General features: G+C 36.3%; 1 protein-coding gene and 1 pseudogene across 1 annotated transcript in view; both read left to right on the top strand.

The window, feature by feature from the left end:
• The first annotated feature begins 1437 nt into the window (after window positions 1-1437).
• LOC111389191 overlaps window positions 1438-2629 on the top strand; it is a 17747-nt pseudogene continuing 16555 nt past the window's right edge.
• LOC111389192 (chitotriosidase-1-like) overlaps window positions 1486-2629 on the top strand; it is a 3394-nt gene continuing 2250 nt past the window's right edge. Inside the window, exon 1 of the mRNA XM_023014082.1 lies at window positions 1486-2577. Within this exon, the coding sequence (XP_022869850.1) occupies window positions 1515-2577 (1063 nt within the window). The 5' untranslated portion in view covers window positions 1486-1514. The remainder of the gene's footprint in view (window positions 2578-2629) is intronic.

Raw genomic sequence — 2629 nt, 5'->3', positions numbered from 1 at the left:
AACAAGGAAAATTAGATATATTTTCAAAAGTCGGAAAATGTTTTCCATGGAAAAAAATAGCAATCAAACACTCAAAATAAAAATTTGGGTGGAAAACTGATATTTTCCATGGAAAATAAATGTAATCAAACATACTCTTAAAACATGTTTTTGGCCAATTCCATGGAAATATTCTTATGATTTTGGTGATTTTTTGTTTTTCAACTTACATGAAATTACTTTGCTTTTTCTATCTTTACTATCAAATATAACTCTTCTTTACAGATCAAGAAGAAAATCACTGAGCTCTATATTTCTCAGTGTTAAATAGACCCAAAAATAACTTAGGAAACTTTTTACAAGATGTAAAAACCCTGTCAAATGAGCCATTAACCTCATTTGACAAATTTATCCATAATTTTCAAAGATGTATATTTTCAAAAGTCGGAAAATGTTTTCCATGGAAAAAAATAGCAATCAAACACTCAAAATAAAAATTTGGGTGGAAAACTGATATTTTCCATGGAAAATAAATGTAATCAAACATACTCTTAAAACATGTTTTTGGCCAATTCCATGGAAATATTCTTATGATTTTGGTGATTTTTTGTTTTTCAACTTACATGAAATTACTTTGCTTTTTCTATCTTTACTATCAAATAGACCCAAAAATAACTTCCTCAGGAAACTTTTTACAAGATGTAAAAACCCTGTCAAATGAGCCATTAACCTCATTTGACAAATTTATCCATAATTTACAAAGATGAATAGTAGCGAGCCGTATGAAATGCCTGAATAATAGACGAACTTAAAGTTAAATAATATTGAATTTGATTGAAACATAAAGGCAGCCCCAACGAACAACTAACGAGTTGAATTATTAGATCAGTTTGGTCAAATTACGCGTCTTTGATGGGTACAAGATTGGTTGCGTGGGGACAATGACAATACAACAATTCTATACCGCAAAAGAATGTAATGTTCAAATTTGATATTCATGAGTTGTCGTCTAGAGGACTTGGCTAATAGCAGTAACAATTTGCCACTCATCAGAATTCTCTCCCCCATATTCTACGCCAGTTCCAGCTTGGTAGTTTCCTCCTTCAAATATTCTAAGCCAGTTCCAGCTTGGTAGTTTCCACAGGGAATTTGAAGGTGGACTTATGTTAAGAAGAATGAGAATTCACAACATATAAAATGAGAACAAGAACAAAAGATTCACATGAAAATCCTAAAAAAAAAAAAAAAAGGCCACAGGCAAAGGAGAAGAAAATTCATTATATAAAAAACGAGTACGAGAGTTGCGACTATTCCGAATGACTAGATGATAAGAAACTCTTATATACATCATATATATAATAAAACAGGTTCATACCTCCATTTTTTCTCATAATTTTAGTTTCATTATACATGTTGCACCGCGAGCTTTCGGGCGGGGCCAAACAGGATTCGGGTTGCCTTACTCTAACAACTTAAAAAGCCACCTGCAGTTACGAATAACGCTAGCATACTGTCATACCCCAGCTGCTTCAATCATGTTCAGAGTAAAACTCCTTTTTGTCACCTTGGTTATATTTCCCAGTGCAGAGGCTTGGATTAAAGCTGGTTACTGGGATTCTGTTAGTGAATTTCCAGTTCCAGACATCAATTCGGCTCTGTTTACACATCTCATTTGCGCCTTCGCACACATAAATTCGTCGAGTTATGAACTCTCTATATCCTCATCTGATAAAGTACACATGTCGACCTTCACAGAAATAGTCAGGCGAAAAAATCCATCAATTATAACCCTATTGTCCACACGGGGAGGAGAGGCAAATTCTTCAAAAATTTTCGAAATGGTCAGTACATCTTCCCGCAGAAGGTCCTTCATCAAATCTTCCATCAAGGTCGCCAGACAGTTTGGATTTCTAGGTCTTGATCTCGTCGGCGTTGGTCCAAATATGCCTATCAACTTGACCAATGTGGGAGCTTTTCTAGATGAGTGGCGAGAAGCAGTAAATTCTGAACCAAAAAATTCGAACACCCCACCACTGATCTTGACCATGGGAGCACGATATTCACCAACTCAAAACTTCATGACTTACCCAATAGATGCAATCAAGAGAAATGTCAATTGGGTGCACCTCATATCTTACGACTATTATCTGCCATCAAAGGATAATTTCACAGGAGCGCATGCTGCATTATATGATCCATCAAGCAATCTAAACACAGACTATGGAATAAAGGAATGGATTAAAAGAGGATTACCGGCCAACAAACTGGTCCTGGGATTGCCATACCATGGTTATGCCTGGACACTCATAAATCCTAATGACAACACAATAGGCGCTGCGGCCAATGGCCTGGCCATAACTGCAGATGGATCAATAAGCTATAAACTCATCATGTGGTTCTGTAAAATCAATGGTGTCAGACCACTGTTCAACTCCACATACGTGACGAACTACATGAAAATTGGATCATCCTGGATTGGTTTTGACGATATAGAGGCTGTCAAGATTAAAGTTTCTTATGCCAAGAAGAATGGGCTTCTTGGTTACTGCGTGTTTCAAGTTCCCAACGATGACGAAAATTGGGTTCTTTCTAGAGCAGGTCAGCACAAACATACAATCTGAATAATCCGAATGGTTATGCCCCCTCTTAC

The sequence above is a fragment of the Olea europaea genome, unplaced genomic scaffold, assembly GCF_002742605.1.
Source record: "Olea europaea var. sylvestris unplaced genomic scaffold, O_europaea_v1 scaffold568, whole genome shotgun sequence".
Lineage (NCBI taxonomy): Eukaryota > Viridiplantae > Streptophyta > Magnoliopsida > Lamiales > Oleaceae > Olea > Olea europaea.
The sequence above is the reverse complement of the archived record's forward strand: the minus strand, read 5'-3'. Positions and strand labels throughout refer to the sequence as shown.